The sequence below is a fragment of the Hemitrygon akajei genome, chromosome 27 (assembly GCF_048418815.1).
Source record: "Hemitrygon akajei chromosome 27, sHemAka1.3, whole genome shotgun sequence".
Classification (NCBI taxonomy): domain Eukaryota; kingdom Metazoa; phylum Chordata; class Chondrichthyes; order Myliobatiformes; family Dasyatidae; genus Hemitrygon; species Hemitrygon akajei.
Window position 1 is genome coordinate 54007080 of NC_133150.1, and position 21157 is coordinate 54028236.

General features: G+C 46.3%; 1 protein-coding gene across 4 annotated transcripts in view; it reads left to right on the forward strand.

Moving 5' to 3' along the window:
• Window positions 1-21157, forward strand: part of LOC140717422 (ubiquitin carboxyl-terminal hydrolase 2-like) — a 46084-nt gene that overhangs the window by 6396 nt on the left and 18531 nt on the right. For 3 of the 4 annotated variants that reach the window (XM_073030989.1, XM_073030990.1, XM_073030992.1), the window contains exons 3-9: window positions 1810-1869; window positions 6535-6658; window positions 7728-7839; window positions 10008-10145; window positions 14170-14234; window positions 18748-18851; window positions 19372-19458. In XM_073030989.1, coding sequence (XP_072887090.1) covers window positions 1810-1869; window positions 6535-6658; window positions 7728-7839; window positions 10008-10145; window positions 14170-14234; window positions 18748-18851; window positions 19372-19458 — 690 coding nt within the window. The remainder of the gene's footprint in view (window positions 1-1809; window positions 1870-6534; window positions 6659-7727; window positions 7840-10007; window positions 10146-14169; window positions 14235-18747; window positions 18852-19371; window positions 19459-21157) is intronic. The other variant, XM_073030991.1, reaches the window with a different exon arrangement.

Below are 21157 nucleotides of genomic sequence, written 5' to 3' on the forward strand. Positions count from 1 at the left end.
TCGAGAACGATCAATTTCTGCTTTAAGTACACCCAACAACCTGGCCTCCACAGCTGCCACCCTCTGGCTAAATAAATTTCTCCGCATCTCTGTTTTAAATGGACGCCCCTCTATCCTGAGACTGTGCCCTCTTGTCCTGGACTCCCCTCCAGGGGAACTATCCTTTCGATGTCTAGTCTGTCTAGGCTTTTCAACATTTGAAAGGTTTCAATGAGATCGCCCATCATCTTTCTAAATTCCAAAGAGTACAGGCCCAAAGCCATCAAACGTTTCTTATGTGATAATACTTTCATTCCTGGAATCATCTTTGTAAACCTCCTCTGAACCCTCTCCAATGTCAGCACATCTTTTCTTAGATAAGGAGCCCAAAACTGTTCACAATACTCAAGGTGAGGCCCCACCAGAAAGCTTCAGCATCACATCCCTGCTCTTGTATTCTAGAGCTCTTGAAAGGAATATTAACATTGTATTTGACTTCCTCACCACTGATTCAGTCTGCAAGTTAACCTTTGCAGTATTTTGCACAAGGGCTTCCAAGCTCAACATTGTATTTCATTTGCCACTTTCTTGCCCATTCTCCTTATCCTTCGAAGTCTTTCTGCAACCTCCCTGTTTCCTCAACACTACCTGCCCCTCCACCAATGTTCATATCATCTGTAAACAGCAATAAAGCAATATCACTTGAGTCACACCACTGATCCAAGGAGCTGGACTGTCGGGGGCCCTGCCAGACCTTTCCTGCTTTCTCTTGCCTCTTCCTGACACTGGGTAGATGGGTGGGTGTCACAGCAGGTCTGCTGACACTGGTTTCCTCCTCTGACCTATCAGATCTCTTCTCTCCACAGGTTTTTGCCCCTTCAAAGGCATCCTTCTCCAATCTGCTCCCACTCCACCTGATTCATAGTTCCTCAACAAGCGAAACTTACTGTGACCAGAGCTCTCCCTGACTCCTGTTGGTTACAGTGCATTGCACAATGTTCAGTTCCATTCCCACCTCAGCAGGTGAAGCAGCCCATGCTTGCAACAAGACCCAGGCAACATTCAGACACTGGCTGAGAAGTGACAGGTAGCAGTCATGCATACAAGTACCAGGCAGTGACCATCTCCAACAAGTGAGTGTCTGATATTCCCACCGTCAAGTCCCCACCATTAACACCCTGGGGTCACCTCTGACCAGAAACTCAACTGGACCAGTCACATCAGCACCATGTCTACAGGAGCATCTCAGAGACTGGGTATCCTGTGGGGAGTGACTCACCTCCTCACACCCCAATGCCTTTCCCATGTCTACGAGTCGGGAGTGTGATGGAACACTGTCCTCTTGCCTGGGTAAGGGCAGCTCCAATATCTCTAAAGAAGGTTAATACATTCCAGGACAAAGTAAATGCTCAATTGGCTCCCTAAACATTCCTTCCACCTCCTTAAACACTCCTTCCCTTAGCCTCCATAAACAACCCCTTTGACCTCTCTCCCTCCAAACACACCCTTCAACACCACATGTGGGCTCCCCTCCAAGCCCTTTACTTTCTATACGGGGGAATATATCAATGGTCCTTTCCTGTCACTGGGTCTAAATCCTGGAAATTCCCCCCTACCCCCAACAGCCCTCTTCAGCAGAAGATGTCAGCAGGTCAAAAAAGTAGCTCACACCCAGCTGTCTCCAGGGTAACAAGGGATGATAATAAATGCTGGTCATCTCTACCTCAGTTTCAAGATAAAACAATCGTCATTTGTTAACTTTGGATGTACTGGTATTTTAATACGCAGCACATCCGTCAATTTGTCCTTTTGTTCCCTTTTATTTTCCAGAGGGATATGATCATCTCCATCGGCAATGGTCAAATTGGACTTAGGAACCTTGGAAATACGGTGAGACTGAAGGGAGTAGGAGGGACATTGTGTAACCGGGACGACACGTAACCAGGGGAATAAGAGGGAGCATGTAAATGAGAAGATGACGAGAGAATGTAAAATGGAAGACATCGAGGGAAGCATATAATTGGGATATCAGGGGGAGCATGTAAATGAGAGGACAATAAAGGGAGAGGAAATAAGAGAATCTATGACTGCACAAGAGTGCAAGGCACTGGGCATAATCAGTGGTCCACCTCACTAGAGTCAGGTTACTCAGGTCAGTTTTGGCTTGCAGGAGGGTCAATAACCAATGGGGCCACAGGGGGTCAGTGCATGGGCCTCAACTATTTGAGCTCTAGGAGGCAGCAGCTGAGTGCAACTGAGCCAGACCTGCTGGTGAGACAAGGATCAGTGTGTTCTCCAGTACTAGGGGCACAGAGAGTCTGCAGAGGAATAAGGTTAAACAGGTGTGTAAAAGTTGGCAGATGCAGTGTTATGTGAGGTTATCCACTGGAATATGAGGACAGAAGAACAATCAGAATGGGGTGAAAATAGAGACTGCACTGCAGAGGGATTGGGGAGTCTAGTGCATGAAGCACATAGAGTTGGCCTAGATGTTCAGCAAGTGATCAAGAAGGCGAAGGCAAATTTGCAAAGGGTATGGAATATAAAAACGGGAGTCCTGATGCAATTTCACAGCAGACAGCTTTGGTCTGTTCCTGAAGGAGCAGTGGACTTGTGTTGGAGCTGTGCAGAGAAGGTTTCCTAGGGTGGGTGGGGTGATGTGTGAACAAGAGCTAAAGAAAATGGACACATCGAAATGAGGGGTGAACTTATGAAGCAGATAAGCTTCCAGCGAAATTGATGGGGTGGCTGCTGAGAGGGTGTTCAGGGGAATCTAGGGCATATGTTGAGGTAAGGGACCATCCACTTCAGGAGGAAGTGAAGAGAAATTTCTTTGAGAGGATGGCAGCTCTGGAACTCTCCAACCTGTGGAAGTGGAGTCACTGAATGTACTCAAGACAGAGATGGTAATTGGTGGTGGTGAAGTATGACAGGTGACATTGTCCAAGATTGGAGCAGCTAGAGATGCTGAATGGCCTTACTCCCTTTACAGTGTTTTTGTTGATTGGGCCTTTACAGAATGCTAGGGATGAGTCGAATCTGTGGAGAGAGCTAATGTTCCAGGTCACAATATCAAAGCCATCTGAAGATACAGAGATGTGCAGGAGTGGGAAGAGACAGAACCAGGGATCTAGAGGGTATCAAGGCTGGTGGTCCTGGCTGGGAGGAAATGGAGAAGGCTGGCTAATCTCAGCTGGTACGTGTGATAAGGGGTAAATAGAGGGGAGTGAATGAGGAGATGGGAGAGGGGAAGGAAAGATTATGTGAACTATGAGTTGCAGAGCATGGTACTCACCAGAAATGTGAAGTTGTAGAGACTTAGAAATACTTGCCACATCAGCAGCGTCTACAGAGAGAGAAGAACTGAATTACATTGCAGGTGGATCAGGTCTGGCCAATTCTGAGACAAACTGGAATGCCTGGTTATCTGAAATAGTTGAAGTCAATGTGTGTCTAGTTAGAAGATGAGGTGATCTTCCTCAAGCTCATGGTGAATCTCACTGGAATGCTGCAGGAAAGTCAGCAGGTTAGAGCAGGCAATGGAGTGGAGCATTAGTAAATTCAGGGCATGCTGGAGACCAATCAGCGCCTATGTAGAAAGAAGAGGGATAACTACATTGAAAGGGAGTTTGAGTCAGTTGAGGAAGAGTTGGGAGCACTGACACCTCACATACTGCAGTGATTCAAAAGGTAGCACACACCCTGACAGAGGAAGTGGCCAAGGCAGATACATTTGATGAAATGCCTCAAAGGAGAGGGGCTTGTAGGATTATGGGATGAACACAAGCAACTGAGATGAGCAGGGAGGATGTGTGGTTGGCATGTACAAGTTGGATCAAAGGGACTATTTCAAGATTCAAAAACTTTGTTGTCATTCCAACCAAACATCAGCTCTGCAGGGCAGAATGAGACAGCGTTTCCCAGGGGCAAGTGCAATCATAACATAACAAACGCAACAATAAATAGTAAACACGACAATAAAAAGTAAAACACAACAGCCACATGTCGGTTAAAATCAAGTTATACGTGTCCAGTGCAAGTTAAAAGTGTCCAAAGCAGAGTCAGGTAGAGCAGCTATTTAGCAGTCTGACTGCCTGTGGGAGGAAGCTGTTCAGTAGCCTTGTGGTTTTTGTTTTGATGATCCTGTAACGTTTGCCTGATGGCAGAAGAACAAACAGTTCATGGAGAGGGTGTGAGGGGTCTTTAATGATGTACCGTGCCTTCTGGAGGCATCGACTCTGAAAGAGGTCTTGGACAGAAGGTAAGGAGACGCCAATAACCTTCTCTGCTCCCCTTACCACCCTCTGCAAGGCTTTTTTGCCGGCAGCACTGCAGCTGGAGTACCAGGTTGTGATGCAAAAGGTCAGCACACTCTCAACCACACGTCTGTAGAATGTAGTTAAGATGTTAGTGGGGAGTGATGCTTGTTTAAGTTTCCTCAGAAAGTGCAATCTCTGCTGGGCCCATTTCACAATCCCAGTGGTGTTCCTGGACCAGGTGAGATTGTCCAAGATCTGCACCCCAAGGAACTTGATGTTTTCCACTCTCTCCAGTGTTGAGCCGCTGATGCTGAGGAGTGTGTGCTCAGGCTGAGACACTATGGCATGCTCCTGGCAGGCAGCTGGGGAAGTGGGCAACATTGGCAGCCTCGTCAATGATAGATGAGTGTGTGAAGGTTATCCTCCACTGTTGTTTTCTCTTTATTAATAAATTATAAGTTAATGTGCTTAGCAATGTTAATAAATTTGTGAATGACACCAAAATTGTTGATATAGTAGACAGTGAAGAAGATTTTCTTAAAATTACAAAGGAATATGGCAAATGAATGTGTGTCTGCGGAATAAGCGCAGGGGACAAGATTTAGGTTTGTGGATCGTTGGGATCTCTTCTGAGGAAAGTATGACCTGTACAACGAGGACAGGTTACCTACCTTACGGGCAGGTTTGCTAGGGCTGATGGGAAGAGTTTAACCTAGTTTGGCAAGGGGATGGGAGCCAGTGATAGATCAGAGGTTGGAGCAGTTGATGTAAAGGTAGATGAAATCTGTAAACAGACTGTGAGGATAGATAGGCTTTGGATAGAGCAGGAATGCAGTCAGTTGGAAAGGTTAAAACGTGTCTACTGTGAGAACAATTTAAAGCACAGGTCAGTACAGGGTACTATGACGTTGTGGTCGTGACATAGACTTGGCTGTCACAAGGGCAGGAATGGCTGCTGGATGTATTGGTGTTTAGATATTTTAAGAGGCAGGGAGGGATTTAAATGAGGTGGAGGAATGGCATTGCTAATGGATAGTATCACAGCTGTAGAAAGGAAGGACATTGTGGAGAGACTGTCTACTCAGTCAGTGTGCATGGAAGTCAGAGAAATAAGAAGGAAATATTCACTCTATTGGGTGTATTCTATAGGTCCCCTCACCCCACCACCCCAATAGCAGCAGAGAGACACGGAAGAACAGATGGGGGAGGACATTTTGGAGAGGTGCAAAAATAACTGGGTTGTTGTCGCGAAGATGTTACCAGGACTGGAGAGTCTGGTTACAGTACATGGAGAGACTGGATAGACTGGCATTTCTTTTTTCTCTGGAGTGTAGGAGGCTGAGGAGTGACCTTAAGGGGTATAAAATAATGAGTATAGATATTATAAATTATGATATTATTTATTGTGTACGGTTCTGGTCACCGAATTAATAGGAAAGAGGTCAACAAAATAGAGAGAGTACAGAGAAGATTTACTAGAATGTTACCTGGGTTTCAGCACCTAAGTTACAGAGAAAGATTGAACAAGTTAGGTCTTTATTCTTTGGAGCATAGAAGGTTGAGGGGGAACTTGATAGAGATATTTAAAGTTATGAGAGGAGATGGATAGAGTTGGTGTGGATAGGCTTTTTCCATTGAGAGTAGGGGAGATTCAAGCAAGAGGACATGAGTTGAGAGTTAGGGGGCAAAAGTTTAGGGGTACCATGAGGGGGAATTTCTTTACTCAGAGAGTGGTAGCTGTGTGGGACGAGCTTCCAGTAGAAGTGGTAGAGGCAGGTTTGATATTGTCATTTAAAGTAAAATTGGATAGGTATATGGACAGGAAAGGAATGGAGGGTTATGGGCTGAGTGCAGGTCGGTGGGACTAGGTGAGAGTAAGCGTTCGGCATGGACTAGAAGGGCTGAGGTGCCTGTTTCCATGCTGTCATTGTTATATGGTTATATGGAATGGTAATAGTCTCTTTCCTAGGGTATAGCAGTCTAAATCTAAATGGTAAAGGTTTCAGGTAAAGGGTAAAGACTGAAAATGGACTTGGGACAACCTTTAAGAGGGTCTATGGAATTAGCTGACAAAAGATGCAACTTCAAAGGTGGATTAAAATTACAATGTTCAAAAGATAATTGAACAGGTATATGAATAGGAAAGGTATAAAGGGCAGATGCAAGCAAAAAGAACGAGCTGTGATAGGGAACTTGATTGGTATGCAGAGAGTTGGGCTGAAGGGCCGTTATCATGCTGTAGAAACAATGAGTCCATTCAGCTTACTGAACTGACAAAGAGATTTTGGTTCCACAGTGTTTCATGAATGCTATTCTCCAGTGTCTGAGCAACACCAGGGAACTGCGGGAGTACTGCATCCAGAAGGAATATCGGCTGGATGTAAATGGATTGGGAAAGAAACATTGTGAACTGATGGACGGTAAGAATAATGAGAATGGGATGATGTACTGTACAGGGATATCAGACAAAATATATATACAGGGATACAGACATGTATATACATGAAGATACAGACATGGTGTATATACACAGGGAAATACAGACTGTGTATACAGGGGATACATACTGTATATAGGGGATATAGACATGGTGTATATACAGGGGATACAGACATGGTGTATATACAGGGGATACAGACATGGTGTATATACAGAGGATACAGACATACTGTATATACGGGATATAGACATGGTGTATATACAGAGGATACAGACATACTGTATATACGGGATATAGACATGGTGTATATACAGGGGATACAGACACGGTGTATATACAGAGGATACAGACATACTGTATATACGGGATATAGACATGGTGTATATACAGGGGATACAGACATACTGTATATATGGGATACAGACATGGTGTATATACAGGGGATACAGACATACTGTATATATAGGGGATACAGACATGGTTTATATACACAGGGATATAGAGGCTATGTATATAGGGAGATACAGACACTGTGTATATTGCAGGGAACATTAATCTATGTGTATATTACAGGCTATTTCAGACCTCGTACAATATAGGGAGCATCTGTCCTTGTGGATTTTATGGGGAGCATAGGTCCCCGTGTATATTACAGGATATATGAGCCCCCCCAATTCAATATAGGGAGCATTGGTCTCTGTATGTATTGCAGGGAACAGTAGTAGTTCTTTATTTTGGAGAAAAATATTTCCTGTGTACATTGTTGTTTGTATATTTCTTACTTAGGCTAATGTTATTTTTTCTACTTTGCTCATGTGAAATTGTCTTGTTTTTCCATTTTGTCTTCTCTTTATATTTTGTTTCCCTCTCTTTCTCTCTCCCCCACTGTCCCTCACTCTCCCTCTTCCTCCACTACCTCTCCTTCCCTTTCCCTCCGCTTTGTTTCCTTTTTCTCCCTGTTTGAATCTCCCTGTATCTCTCTCCCTCCCTGTTTCGCTTGTCTTCTGCTCCTCCCCTCCCTCCATTACCTCTTCTCTTGCTGCTTATAGCCTTTGCTGATCTAATTGCTGCTCTTTGGGACCCCATAAGCTCAGGTTCTGTCAGTCCATTGCGCTTCCTCCAGACATTCCAGAGATTCGTTCCACACTTCATTGGATACAGGTGAGCTGTGGAGGCTTCCAACCCTGTCAATCACTGGTTACTCCATCTTCCTGCTGAACCTGTCTCTTTTTGGGCACCTCCCCCATCTCCTGGGACATTGATGTAGCAAAAATTATTGTTCATCCTTGGCTGCCCATGATAAGCTTATACCATGTTGTCTTATACCATTGCAGTCCTCTGTTATGTAGGGAGTTCCAGTAATTAGACAGTGATGATGAAGGAACTCACTCAACCTTTCCTTACTGGCCTGGATGGATCCAGTCACCCCCTAGTGCATGTGGACCTCCTTAGACAGAGGAGCAACACTATGTCTGTGCTCCAGATGAGGTCCCACCAACACTCTTTCCGTTGCTACTGACCCTCTCCCACTGTTACACTCTCTCTTCCATAGTAAACACCAACCAACAATGAGATGTGGGAATAATTTGCTGTTTCCACTGACCTCTTGTGTTCAGTATACGGGGACACCACTTTCCTCCACAACCAGCCTCTGTCCACAGTGTTCTGCTTTTCAAGACTAAAGAGTATTGTTTGAACATAGCAGTTCAATTACTGGACTAGTGACAGAAGCTAAATTAACAATCCAATGTCCCAGTTCAGATCTAATTAGGGATTGATTGTAAACTGGCTGTGAATTCAAATTCAGTTAAAAAGTCAATCTTGATCAACAAAACCCCGCTCGATAGTGATAATGTAAGGAGACTGAGAGAGTTAGGGTAGGTTTATGTAAGAATATGTGTGTTTTAGTCTGTGCAAACTGTGACTGTAACATTGAACACAAAATCTCCTTCTGATTTTCCATAAAGAAAAACATCTGCCTTGCTTATCTGTTCTGCTGCCAATGTGCCTCCAGAGCCCCAATGTGGTCAACCCTCTGAAACAACTGAGTTCCAAGAGATTATGGAATGGGCATCAGCAATGGCCCTTCTGGAGTCTGAACCTTCTCTTTCCTGGTGCTGATCTGATCTTGAATCAGGAATGAGTGAAGACCACCTTTGCCATGTGGTACTCACTCTGCCCTTTCACTGACAGCCCACCCTCCTCCTAACTCATTCCAATCTTAGAACTGGAGAAGATGTTGTTGGTCCCATCATCAAGGAGATTCATTGTAAGTAGTGCAGTTGCGAGCACTAATACCTGGCACATTGCTAGTTAGAGCCCTCCCGCCTGAAAATGATCCTTTGATCCTCAACTTCTCCCCATCTCTAACCTTAGCCTCTCAAGTTATTATCTATCATTTTCCACTCCTCTCCACTTACCCTCTCCAGTGGGATCCTGGTGTCTGCAAAATGGTGAACACAATTGTTCCCGTTGTCTTAACTGTTGCAGGACACAGTTTGAGCATCTCCTCTCTTGATCATATACCCCGAACTTTGGCCTTTCAACCCTGTATTGAGCTGCCTTATTCCTTTCGGGATCCCTGGACAGAGACTCCACACCCCAAGTTATTGTGCATTGCTGATGCTGTTTCACTTCCCATCACCACACACTTCTGAACTTGCATTTGTCCCTCTTTGTCAATTGCCAGACCTTTGCCAACTCCATATTATCTACAGTTAGGGGCACAGTCCTGGAATGGGAGCTTTGGGAAAGAGGTGGAAAGGGATTCTGCAGAATTCTGCTCCCCCTGAAGATGTCCAGTCCTTTAGTCAGTTTGGTGGTTGGGGAGGGAGGGGTGATCTGAGGGGTCAGGCAGAAGGGTGAACTTGAGGCACAGGATTGTCCACGAGCTGATTGAATGGGACTTTAGCCTCAAAGGGGCTGAATGCCATTACTTTCCATCATATTTGTTCTTGGGGACTTCAACATCTCAGGGTTTGACATGAACAATGAACACTCCCTGCAGTGTAGCTAGTGTGGTAAGATAGCGAATGAGGTAGAAAGTATGGGTACAGCACGATCCCAGCACCCATCATCATGACAGCATGTCAGATCTGGAGGGCCAGAGCAACCTTGACTGCTTCGTGTGTAACAGTTTCAAGAGGAAGTGAATAGTCTTGTTCCCTTGAAAAGCTAACTGACTCCCTGACCCTATCTTTCCCCAATCTGCTTCTCTTTACCCCTCCTGCCCTTTCTCATTCTCTCTGTCTCCCCCACCCTCCACTCTACTCAACTTTCTCTATGCCCCTCCCTTCCTCCACTCCATTCTGCCCCACCCTCTCTCACAGCCAGCAGGATGCTCAAGAGTTCCTTCGCTTCCTCATGGACTGGCTCCACATGGAGATCAATCGGAAATCCCGCAAAGCTCCCAGCATTATGTCAGTGTCTGGGATACGGGGCTTCACTGGAAGTGTGGAGCGAATGCGGTGAGTGATCATGGCTGCCTCTGTCCCCCTCTCATGCTTGCCTCTCATCTCTGCTTTTCTCTCTGATTGTCATGTCTGTCTCTTGTACTCATCCCCATCTCCTTCACTCACCACTCTGCCTCTCTCTGTCTCCCCGTTCAGACTGTCTGTCTTTCTATGTGTGTCTCTCCCCTCCTCTATCTCTTCCGCAGTCCCTCCCTCAGTCAGACTGTCTCTCCCTCTCCCACTAGCATTCCCTCTCTCTTTCATTCCAATTCTTTGAATGCTTTAAAAGAGCTGAACCAGCAGTTTGAATTCACGTGGAGCCATTTTCATTTCTGCACTTGTCCACTGGAGGGCCTGACAACAGCACAAGTGCAGTACAGGTTCCTGCTGAGTCCCATTACAAACAAGAGAAAATCTGCAGATGATGGAGATCTAAGCAACACACACAAATGCTGCAAGAACTCAGCAGACCAGTCGACATTTCAGCCCAAAAACCTTCATCAGGACTCCTGGTGAAGGGTCTCGGCTTGAAACATCGACTGTTTACTCTTTTTTATCGATGCTGCTGGTCCTACTGAATTCCAAGAGCATTTTGTGTGTGTTCCTACCGAGTCCTGAAAACTGAAGTGCCCTAGAACTAAACCTACTGATCCCAAGGTTGCAGTGTCCTGGAACAACACCTTCTCCTATTAAGTCCCAAAGGCTGGTGCCCTGAAACAACACCTTCTGATACTGAGTCCCGAAGGCTACGGTGCCCTGAAACAACATCTTCTCCTACTGATCCCAAGGCTGCAGTGTCTTGGAACAACACCTTCTCCTACTAAGTCCCAAAGGCTGGTGCCCTGAAACAACACCTTCTCCTACCGATCCCAAGGCTGCAGTGCCCTGAAACAACATCTTCTCCTACTGATCATGAAGGCTGCAGTGCCCTGAAACAACATCTTCTCCTACTGATCCCAAGGCTGCAGTGCCCTGAAACAACATCTTCTCCTACTGATCACGAAGGCTTCAGTGCTCTGGAACAACATCTTCTCCTACTGATCACGAAGGCTTCAGTGCTCTGGAACAACATCTTCTCCTACTGATCACGAAGGCTTCAGTGCTCTGGAACAACACCCTCTCCTACCAGTCACGAAGGCTACAGTACCCTGAAACAACACCTCCTACTGAGTCCCAAAGGCTGGTGCCCTGAAACAACATCTTACTCTACCGATCCCAAGGTTGCAGTGCCCTGAAACAACACCTTTTCCTATAGTATGAAGGCTGCAGTGACCTGAAAAAACACCTTCACATCTCACTTCAGCTGGAGACAATATTGTAGTTGAAAATACAGTGTTGACCACTTGTGTCCCTATTTGCAGTCCTCACTTACGGGAACAACACAGTTAGATGTGTGCTTGACGATCACTGGTAGATGCTAATATCCCATCTCAGGCCTGTCAGTCCCTGGGGATCAAGAGTGGTTCTGTGGTCCTATAGTGAGTTCAATGTGGGACCCACAATCCCTTCCACAGACAGTTCAGGAGGTATGTGATGAGACAAGTGAGTGGAGAGCTTGTGAACTAGTAGCTCCCCCCCATTGCTCACACAGGACCACTGTGTATTCATGATCCATAGCTCCAGGTTTCCGATCCTCAATGTTCCCTCTGTACTTTCAGTGTCATTGGCTGGAGATTCCCTGGACTTGGGGAGGATATTGTTGTTCCTCACAGAGCACATCTTCACGTTGTTCCTTCTATCTGCCCAGTGATCTCTTCCCATGACAGAGCTGGGACAGAGTGTGTGTTACAGGAGTCTGGTGTTGGGCTTGTGAATGATGTGGTCTTTCCATTAGGCAGGGAGTAACTAAGGCCTCCATGCTGGGGATGTCAGTCTGGAAGAGGTCAATGACATTGGTCCTTCTAGTGAATTAGGAGAGGTTTGTGAGGACATGGTGGGATCTCACCCACTGTAGAGGGCAGGGTTCACTACTGTTATCCTTCATCATGAGCAGTCTTCTGGTTCCTGGACATGCTTGGTTCAAGCTTGTGATTGTGAGTCACAGTGTCACACTCTCTGGTCTTTGACCCACTCAGTGAGAGATAGATAGTGCAGGTACAGGCTCTTTGGCCCATCAAGATAATGCTGGCAACCAGCCACCCATTGACTCTAACTCTCCATGAACCTATTTTATTCTCTACATATTCCCCACCACTCCTGCCAGATCCTACCAATGTATAAGGGGAAATTTACAGCAGACAATTAACCCACCAACTCACACGTGGGAGGGAAACCAGAACACTTGGTGTAAAACCCATGTGGTCACAGGGCGAGCAAGCTAACTCCACACAGACAGGACCTGAAGTCAGGATTGAACCCGAACTCGGAGCTAGCAGCTCTAGTAACTGGACAAGTATTGTAGACGTGGTGTTGATGTAACTGGTCCAGATGAGTTTCTGGTCAGTGATCATCCCAGGGTATTGATGCAATGGTCAGGGCAATGGGAATGTCAGGGGAAGGAGATCAGGCTCTTTTATTGGAGATGGTCACTGCCTGGTACTTGTGTGTGTGAATTTGACCTGTCACTTCTCAGCCTGTGTCTGAATGTTGTCTGGGTCTTGCTGCATACAGGCATGGGCTGCTTCACCTACTGAGGTGGGAATGGGACTGAGTATTGAGTGCTGATCCATCTCCCACACCAGGACACTGGGACAATTGAGGTCACCATGTACCAGGAGAGAGTGACAACAGGTTTACAAAGATGTTACCATGACTGGAAAATTGGCATCTCAGAATGGGAGTAAGGTCAGTGATGAAAGGAACTAGGTGTAGTTCTGGGTCAGTGCAGTGTCTGAAATAGGGGGACATGGAGATTAAAGATCAGGACAGAGGAGCCCACCACACACCTCCATGAGTGCGATAGACAGTTCATCTATATGAACCAGAGGGACCACACCCACAGCTAGAGTCAGCAGGGCAAATTCAGGGTGTAGATATCGGGGATAGGGTATAGAGCATGTTGTCCAGTCACAGACCTCCACTCGCACACAGTTACTCCCCCAGCACTACACCATCTAGTGTCCTATTCTCTCCATTTTCACATAACTGCTTGGGAATGAATGCTACCCCCTGGCACAGGGTCTTGAGGGAACAGAGCAGCATTAATGGTGTAGTTAGCTTGGGCTCCTCATCGTTCCCACTCCTACTGCTGTGGATGGAGCCAGCAAGCTTTCCATGCTATGAAATTCTCCACATGCGCTGTCCAGAGGACAGGGATGGAGAAGACCCAGGTTGTCCTGGCGAATGCAGATCTGAGCTCAGCTAATGAAAGCACCAGAGACAAAATGTGCCTGCTCCTAGATAGGGTTGCTCAAGAGCTTTAAGAAAAGTATCTCACAGATCTGAAGACATCAATCCAGTCAGGATTGCACACACTTGCAGTGTACCTGAACATCCAGTAAAACAGCCCCCTCAGTTCCACTGGCAATTCATGATTCTGCAGGCAGGAAGCCACTTCTACCAATGCTCAGCCATTGGAGAGTGTTGATAACAAGAGGGCTGTAACTGGTTATCAATGGCATGCTGACATGGTCCCTTCCTCTGTCTCACAATCTTTCTCCCTCTCTTTGTATCTTTCTCCCCTCTCATTCTTGCTCTCGTTCTTTCTTTTACTATTTTATCTCTTGCACTTTTTCATCTTCACTGAATCATCTCTTCTTCCTGCATGCCCACCCACTCTCCCTCAATACCTTTCTTTCACCCTCTGCCTCATCCGCTCTCCCCTTTCTTCTCCCTCCCTTCCTCACAGCTCCATCGTTCCCTCCCCTCCCTCCTCCTCCCTCTGTCACTCTCTCCCCGTTAGTCTCTCACTCTATGCTGCCTCTCAATATGATTCTTTCTCTCTGTAGGTTCACATCCCTTTTCTTCCCTTTGCCCTCGTGTTCCCGATTCCCAGAACCTCTTACTGTTTCTAACTCTCCTACACCTTTTAACTCTCTCCACCGCTCTGTTCTCCAGCCTCACCCTGACCCACTCTGACCTACGTTAATTTCTTCCTCAGTGATGATGAGAAATCAATCCACATGTGGAAGCGATACTTGGAGCGAGATGACAGCAAAATCGTAGGTAAGGAAATACTGACCTATTGTATGCTCTCACTACACCATCCCATCGCACTCTCACCTCACACTCCCACTACACCGTCCAGATGCAGCGTCCCATCGCACTCTCACTACACCATCCTATCGCACTCTCACTACACCGTCCCATCACTCTCTCATTGCACTGTCCCATCACTCTCTCACTGCACTGTCCCATCACTCTCTCACTGCACTGTCCCATCACTCTCTCACTGCACTGTCCCATCACTCTCTCACTGCACTGTCCCATCACTCTCTCACTGCACTGTCCCATCACTCTCTCACTGCACTGTCCCATCACACATTTCCACTACAACGTCCCTTCACACACTTCCACTACACCATCCCTTCACACACTTCCACTACACCATCCCTTCACACACTCCCAGGGCACCAGTCAGACACAGAGTGAAGCTCCTTGTACAGTCTTTATTACACCTCTCCGGGGCATGGGTTAGACACAGTGCAAGACCTGGGAGCAGAATTAGGCCTCTTGGTTCATTGAGTTTGCTATGATAGTCTATCATGGCTGACTTATTATCCCTCTTAACCCCATCCTCCTGCCTTCTCCCTGTAATCTTAGATGCACTGATTAGTCAAGAACCTATCAGCCTCTGCCTTAAATATACCCAATGAATTGGCCTGGACAGTCTTCTGTGACAATGAATTCCACAGATTCAGCACCCTCTGGCTAAAGAACTTCCTCCTCATCTCTGTTCTAAATGGACTTCCCACAATTCTGAGCCTGTGCCCTCTGGTCCTGGACTCCACTCACTATAGGAAACTTCCTTTCCACATCCACTTTATCCAGACCATTCAGTATTCAATAGGTTGCAATGAAACCCCCTCCCATTCTTCTAAACTCCAGTAGGCACAGGCCTAGAGCCATCAATGGGCTCCTCATGTGTTCACCCTTTCATCCCTGGGATCATTCTCGTGAAGCTCCTCTGGACTCTTTCAAATGCTAGTGCATCTTCTCTTAGATAAGGGGCTCAAAATTCCTCACAATATTTCCAAGTGCAGTCTGACCTATGCCTTATAAAGCCTCCACGTTACCTCCTTGCTTTGGTACTTAAGCCCTCTAAAATAAATGCCAACATATAATTTACCTTCCTTATCACTGACTCAACCTGCAAGTTAACCTTTAGGAAATCCTGCACTAGGACTCCGAAGTCCATCTCTGATTTTTGAATTTTTTCTCTGTTTAGAAAATAGTCCATGCCTTTATTCTTTCTGCCAAAGTAGATGAACATTATATTCCATTTGCCTATTCTTTGCCCATTCCCTCAATCTGTCCAAGTCCTTCTGCAGGCACCCTGCTTCCTCAACACTACCTGCCCCTCCACCTATCTTTGTATTGACCGCAAACTTGACCACAAAGCTATCAAATCCTTCATTCAATTCATTGACATACAACATGAAAAGAAGTGGTCCCAATACCAAACCATGTGGCATACCACTAATCAATGGCAGCCAACCAGTCAAGGCACCCTTTATTCCCACTCTTCGCCTCCTGCCAGCCAGTCAATTTTCTATCCATGCTAGTACATTTCCTGTAATACCATGGGCTCTTGTTAGAAGCCTTATGTGTGGCATCTTCTCAAAGGCCTTCTGGAAATCCAAATAAACAACATCCACTGTCTCTCATTTGTTTATCCTGCTTATTATTAAAACAGATTTGTCAAGCAAGATTTCCCCTTAAGGAAATCATGCTGACTGGCTTATTTTACCATGTACCTCAAGTACCCCAAAGCTGCATCCTTAACATTGACTCCAACACATTCCCAACCTCTGAATTCAGGTGATTTTTTCTATTTCCTGTTGTAATTTGTAGCCCACATCCTGGCTACCGTTTGGAGGCCAGTATATAACTCTCATCAGGGTCCTTTTACTCTTGCAGTATCCAACTCTACCCATGATTCTATATTTTCCAATCCTATGTCACCTTTCTCAGGTTTTGAACCCTCTCCATCTACCTGCCTGTCCTTTTGATAAAATGTGTATTCTTGGATACCTGAAGTCCTGAAGAAAGGTCTCTGCCTGAAACATCAACTATCTATTCATTTCCATAGATGCTGCCTGACCTCCTGAGTTCCTCCAGTATTTTGTGTATGTTGCTCAGATGTAAATTGTCCTTTTTGTACTGGTCATAACTTCCCCAGAAGAGATCCCAGTGATGCAGAAATCTGAACCCCTGCCCTGCGCCAATATTCAGCCATGTGTTCACCTGCAAAATCATCCTATTCTTACCGTCACTGGCGTGTGGCATAGGCAACAGTCCGGAGATTACCTGAGAGGTCTGCACAACTCCCTGTATTCTCTCTTCAGGACTTCCTTCCTTTTCCTATCTATCTCAATAGTACCATTACATATCATGAGTTCTGGCTGTTCACACTCCCCTTAGACCTGATCTGACACATCCCTGATCATCCGGGTGTCTCTTTCACATCCAGAGAATCTGCTTTCTGCTCCTCTAATTAAAAACTCCCCTATCACTCCTGCACTCCTTTTCTCCCCATTTCCCTTTTGAACCACAGAGCTAGATTCAGTAGCAGAATCCTGCGCCTCCTCATTCTCCTGTATGAGCTGAAGGTCATTGAGCTGCAGTTCCAGTTCCTTAACACAGTCTCGACAGAGCTGCAACTTGATGCACTTTGTGCAGATGTAGTTATCGGGGAGATTGGAGATCACCCAAATTTCCCATGTCACACAAGGAACATGCCACTACCTCTGGATCCATTTTCTGTACACTAGTTATGTACTAATAGACAAAAAAAACTTACTAAAAACTTTACACAAGGAAATCTGCAGATGCTGGAAAGTCAAGCAACACACACAAAATGCTGGTGGAACGCAGCAGGCCAGGCAGCATCTATAGGAAGAAGTACAGTCGACGTTTCAGGCCAAGACCCTTCGTCAGGTCCAACTGAAAGAAGAGATAGTAAGAGATTTGAAAGGGGGTGGGGGAGATCCGAAATGATAGGAGAAGACAGGAGGGGGAGGGACGAAGCCAAGAGCTGAGAAGTTGGTTGGCAAAAGGGATACAGAGCTGGAGAAGGGAAAAGATCATGGGACAGGAGGCCAAGGGAGAAAGAAAAGGGGAGGAGAGCACCAGAGCAGGCAAGGAGTGATTGTGAGAGGGGCAGAGAGAGAGAAAAGAAAAAGGGGGGGAATGAATGAATAAATAAATAAGGGATGGGGTAAGAAGGGGAGGGGGGCATGAATGGAAGTTAGAGAAATCTATGTTCATGCCATCAGGTTGGAGGCTACCCAGACGGAATATAAGGTGTTGTTCCTCCAACCTGAGTGTGGCTTCATCTTGACAGAAGATGAGGCCATGGATAGACATATCAGAATGGGAATGGGACGTGGAATTAAAATGTGGGGCCACTGGGAGATCCTGCTTTCTCTGGTGGACAGAGCATAGGCATTCAGCAAAATAGTCTCCCAGTCTGCGTCGGGTCTCACCAATATATAAAAGGCCACACCGGGAACACCGGACACAGTATATCGCACTGGCCGACTCACAGGTGAAGTGTCACCTCACCTGGAAGGACTGTCTGGGGCCCTGAATGGTGGTGAGGGAGGAAGTGTAAAGGCAGGTATAGCACTTGTTCCACTTACAAGGATAAGTGCCAGGAGGGAGATTGGTGGGAAGGGATGGGGGGACAAATGGACAAGGGAGTCGCATAGGGAGCAATCCCTGCAGAAAGCGGGGGGGGGGGGGGGGGGGAGGGAAATATATGCTTGGTGGTGGGATTCAATGGGATCTTTCCTCCACTGTCAAGATGAAGCCATTCATTCATTCACTTATTATTTCCCCCTTTTTTTTCCTTTTCTCTCTCTGCCCCTTTCACAGTCACTCCTTGCCTGCTCTCCATCTCTCTCTGTTGCTCCCCTCCCCCTTTCTTTCTCCCTAGGCCTCCCATTCTTCCTTCTCCAGCTGTGTATCCCTTTTGCCAATCAATTTTCCAGCTCTTAGCTTCATCCCTCCCCCTCCTGTCTTCTATCATTCTAGCAGGATATCCTGCTCCCCTCCCACATTCAAATCTTTTACTATCTTTTCTTTCAGTTAGTCCTGATGAAGGGTCTTGGCCCAAAAGTGTACTTCTTCCAATAGATGCTGCCTGGCCTGCTGTGTTCCACCAACATTTTGTGTGTGTTACTAAAAACTTTCTTATTTAATATTTAGAATTTCCACCTGTGCTTGTCCAAGCCTGTTGAGCTAAAGTCGGACCACTCTAGCATTGGCATACTCCTATAGCGCCCACTCTGCTTGCACCTCTGTTCTTGTTAATGACCCCATGCTGATTTCAGCCTGCCAAAAGAAAGCTGAAAGCTCCTGAACTCTTTAAACCTCGTACTGTGTCACCAATGAATGACTTCTTGCATAGATTTCAGCCTGCAGAAAGCAAAATGTGAATTTCCTTCCCCACTGTCAGAGTAGGGCAGTTCTGAGGTGAGTACAGAGAGTAACAATGCTTCCACCTCTTCCCCAGATCTCTTTGTGGGGCAGTTGAACAGCACCCTGAGGTGTACATCATGTGGCTATCAATCCAGCACCTTCGAGGTGTTTTGTGATCTCTCACTGCCCATTCCCAAGGTATGTCTCTCTTCTCTCCCTGTTCTTCCATGTGGGGGGAAGGGGGTGAGGGCTGGGTTCCAGGAAGGGTGGGGGTGAGTTCAGTGAAGGGATGGGGAGAGGATCAGGGCTTGATGGATGGAGTGAGGAGGGCTCCAAGGGAAGAGTGGTGGTTCGGGGAGAGTTCGGGGGGGGGGTGCTCTAGGGGCAGTGGGGAGCCTCAGGAAGGGGGTGTGTCTCTAGGAGAAGAGAGGTCTGCTCCAGCGGAGGGACGGAGGTGCCCCAGTGGGGAGAGGAGTGTTGCTCTGGTGGAGGGGGTTGAGCCCTGGGTAGGGAAGGGGTCTCCAGGAAGGGTGGAAGGTAGGCTCCATTGGAGAAGGATGAGGCTTAAGGTAATTTAAAAGGCAAATAGGGGGTCTTCAATGCAATGGGAGGAGGCCTCCAGGAGAAGTGTAGGGAGCTCTAGTCTACCAGAAGCTGGACAGGGGAGAGCATTGCCTGGGTCCAGTCACTCAATTCCAGTTCCCTCTTGGCCTAACAGAGGATGTCGATCTCAGGTCGGGTGCCGCTGGATGAGTGCCTCAGCCTCTTCACTGCAGAAGAGGAGCTCGATACGGAGAATGCTCCGGTAAGCACACGGAGAGCACTGCCCACCGTCCTGGGGTTCACGTGAGTGCATCCCACTGTGGGCTTCTAGTGCCTTACTGTATTCCCTCACTAACCAGAACTGACTGAGAGAAGGGCAGGCTCAGATGCTCAGGTTCCAGGGTTTCAGTGTTGTAGAAGAGATAAATAGGACGTAAGAGAGGGAGAGGCATTACGAGTCAGAGACAATATTACAGCTACACTCAGAGGGCTCATTCAACTGAGTGTGTATGGGTCAAACTTAAAAATAGGGAAGTTGCAATCACTGTGATTGGATTATACTACAGCCCCCCCACCCCCCACCTAGTAGCCACTGAGACATTAAGGGAAATATACAGTCCTGTCAAAAGTGTTAGGAGGAGTGTGGGACAGGTGGCAGTGAAGAAGTGCCAACGATGGGTGAAGAGACACCTAGCCCTCCAGGCAAGGTCATTTTTGATTCCAAACAAATGGTTTATTGATCATTATAGAATGTCTCTCTGGCAGTTCCCATTTCCTCCCCTTTCCTAGACCTCTTCCCACTCTCAGTCCACAATAGAGACCCATATCAGAATCAGGTTTATCATCATTCACATATGTCATGAAACTTGCTTTCGTTTTGTGGCAGCAGTACAGTGCAGTACATAACAATTACTACAGTACCCTACAAATGTTTTCGAAACCCTGCCTATATATATGTGCCTGCGAGTTTTTCACAGTACTGTACCAAGGCAGATTAATGAAAGGACCAAAGACAACAGGGTTATTCCTGTGGATGACTTTAATTTCCCCAGCATAGACTGGAAACTGCTTGGGGCAGAATGTTTAGATGGGTTAAAATGTGTTAGGTGTATCCACGATATGGTTCTTGAAGCAGTCTGTAGTCAGTGCAGCTAGAAGATAGGCTAGATCTTGGATTGGGGAATGAGCTTGGCTGGGTGACTTGTTATGCATTTTGGGTGTAACTGAGGAGTAAGAAAGGTATGACCACGTTAATGGGACCATAGTACAAACCACCCAACAGTCTATTGGATTTAGGGAAACAAATTTGAAGAGAGATTGGAGACGGTTGCAAGAAGCATAAGGTTGTTATAGTAGTTGATTTTAACTTTCCAATATTGCCTGGGACTCCCATTCTAAAAGGACCAGATGGAATAGAGTTTATCAAATATGGTCAGGAAAGTTTCCTTAATCAGTATGTAGAACTCCCAACAAGAGAGTGTGTGATACTTGATCTGCTATCGGGGAATGAGACTGGGCAGGTGACAGAAGTTTGTGTAGGGGAACACTTTATATCTAGTGATCACAATGCCATCAGTTTCAAAGTAAATATGGAAAAAGATCAGTCTGATCTGCAGAATGAGATTCTAAATTGGGGAAAGGCCAATTTTGATGGTATGAGAAAGGATCTGGCAAGTGTGGGTTGGGACAGGCTGTTTTCTGGCAAAGGTATAATTGGTAAGTGGGAGTCCTTCAAAAGTGAAATTTTGAGAGTACAAAGCTTGTATGTGACTGTTAGAATGAAAAGTAGAGATAACAGGTTTAGGAAACCTTGATATTCAAGAGATATTGAGGCCCTGGTTAAGAAAAAGGAGGTACATAGCAGGTATAGGCAGATAAGAACAAATGAGATGCTTATGGAGTATAAGAAATGTAGGAGGACACTTAAGAAAGAAATCAAGAAGGCTGAAAGAAAGCATGAG